General features: G+C 46.1%; 1 protein-coding gene across 1 annotated transcript in view; it reads left to right on the forward strand.

Moving 5' to 3' along the window:
- The window catches only part of LOC138863355 (pancreatic triacylglycerol lipase-like), a 59,623-nt gene extending 57,811 nt beyond the window's left edge, over positions 1-1,812 (forward strand). The window contains exon 12 of the mRNA XM_070127558.1: positions 277-1,812. Coding sequence (XP_069983659.1) covers positions 277-673 — 397 coding nt within the window. The 3' untranslated portion in view covers positions 674-1,812. The remainder of the gene's footprint in view (positions 1-276) is intronic.
- Positions 1,813-2,500: the final 688 nt, after the last annotated feature.

Below are 2,500 nucleotides of genomic sequence, written 5' to 3' on the forward strand. Positions count from 1 at the left end.
TAGAATTCCGACGTGGACTTATAGGAAAGCGGTATCCTTTGGCGGAGGCGGTTGTTGACAGCGCTTGAACAATAGAAGGCCGATGTTGTGATATAAACATCCGCTGTGTTTGTCTGAGCTAATGTTGATATCCACATCTTTGATGTTGATGGAGTATCATGTAGTTTGCCAATCATTTTGGATGCTTTCATAAACAAATATATACATGTTGATGTAGTATTACGTAGTTTACCTATCATACTGGATGGCTTCACACAAATATATACATACCTTCAGATACGAGTTCTGCGGCCTGGACCAGCCCTTCCGCTCCGGCACCCACAGGAAGCTGGAGTGGCAGGCGGGGTGCCCGGAGCCGGCCCCACCGCCCGGCGCCTCCATCCTGGGCACCATCATCAACTTCGACGTCGAGGACACCATCAACAACAACATCGACGCCGTCAACAGCGGCCTCAACAGCCTCGGCAACGGCCAGTTCATCAACAACCTCGCGTCCTCAGCCAACCAGGCCGCCAGGGAGCTCTTAGAGGGAGTCAGGAGGAGGAGGGTGGGGGGCGGGCCGTTGCCAGGGAGGAGGAAGAAGGGGCGAGAGAGGAGGAAGGGAGGGGCGGGAATGAGAGGGAAGCGAAGGAAAGATGATATAGGATTAAGGTCGAGAGTTGTGAACGTTTGAAGAAAGGAATCAGTGAAGACTAAAATCATGTAATGAGTCAATACACTGGTCATGTTGTGTCAGAAGAACACAACAATTGGAGAAGGAAGCAAACTTTTACTGAAAAAGGAAAGTTCTTTGCACAATTGATGTGATTAAGCTGCTTACTAATCCTCTTACTGACAATCTGCATAATCCATGCAAAATTTTGTGGCATGTATTTATCCAAACAACATAATCTACTAGTGATTTAACGATAATGTGATAGCTATAATTAATGCATTTGATTTAAATCAGGCACACTGTGTCATTTACCAGAATTAATGCCTACAGTGCTAAAAGAATAATTCAGATTTACCACGAGTTGCAAAGCCCTGTCTAGCGGTGCCATCTAGTGGCCGAGGCGAGCGTCACTCCACGAAGGAAGGGCGCCAGGGACCTTGCGGCGCCCTGGCAAGCTCATCCTTTCGCCCATTAATAATGGCCAGCTACGACGCGAATTCTGTTATTGCTCATGTCCTTGCTCATGCTGCCGAAACAGCCCGATTAGCAAGGATAAGAGGCGTAAGGGAGAGGGATCATAGTTATTACGTAAAATCGGAAATCGAAAGAATTCTCGTGTCTATCTAAAGAGAAAAGAGAGAGCGGTTGGCAGGTTTTCTTAACTGAAAGGGCTGTGAGGCAGTCGGGAAGACCCTCATTGAGAAGCGATATTGATGGTAATGATATTTCTTACGAGACGCGTCCATTTTCCTTTTAACCGGATTGTCTCTCTTTGTCTCCATATATTTTCTAAACATCTCTTATTCTTCTCTCTCAGTTTCCCTCTTTAACCCAACCGCCTTTATATCCTCCGGGGAATGAATTCAAGCTGTTACTCATGTATAATATGATATTTGCAGACCATTTACATAAGCAATGGGAGATTACAGCCGTCCGTGATAGACAACCGACAGCAATCAAGTAAGAGGTACATTGTTGCCAATTCGGGCATTGTCCCTCCCGCTTTTAAACCCACGTCCTCTGGTAACAAACAACTGCTTCTGACAGCTAATTGTGGAGCGGGTGATATGTGAAGACAAGTGTGAAAAACGGAAAGGGGGATGAAGGCACGAAAGATAAAGAGGGAGAGGGTGTTGGCTGAAAGCAGAGAGAGAGAGAGATAAGGGAGGGAGGGAGAGAGAGAGAGAGAGAGAGAGAGAGAGAGAGAGAGAGAGAGAGAGAGAGAGAGAGAGAGAGAGAGAGAGAGAGAGAGAGAGAGAGAGAGAGAGAGAGAGAGAGAGAAGGGAGGGAGGGAGGAATGGAAGGGGGGAGAGGTAATGTGTGGAGGGTATAAATGTTAATAAGACAGAAAATGAGAAAACCCAATAGTGAGAAAATCAAGAGATAAAAAGAGTGTGAGAGAGAGAGAGAGAATGGGAGAGTGTAGAGGGTAGAGCTGTTAAGAAAACAGGGCATGAGAAAGCCCAATAGTGAAAAAAGAAAAAAAAAATAGTGACAGTAGAGCAGCGGGAGAAGGCGAGACCCGTAACTGGATAACAACATAACAAGTATAGGCTGGAGACTCATTAGCTGATTAGAGCAGCCCTATGTGCGTCAACAGGTGGGGAACTGCCGACAAATAACGAAATGTTATTGCTTGGTTTTCAAGCATGCGATCCATAAAGACATTAAGGGGAGGAATATCCCTGGGGAAATCTGACACATTCAATTACGAGAGAGATGACCTTGTTGCGGCGACCAGCGTGTCATGCCATTCTTCCCCCATCTAAAATTAAATCCCGTTTTCTATGTGCCTTATGTGAGCCTTGACGGGGAGACCTCACTATTAGTATCTCGGGACTAATT

The sequence above is a fragment of the Penaeus vannamei genome, chromosome 11, assembly GCF_042767895.1.
Source record: "Penaeus vannamei isolate JL-2024 chromosome 11, ASM4276789v1, whole genome shotgun sequence".
Taxonomy (NCBI): domain Eukaryota; kingdom Metazoa; phylum Arthropoda; class Malacostraca; order Decapoda; family Penaeidae; genus Penaeus; species Penaeus vannamei.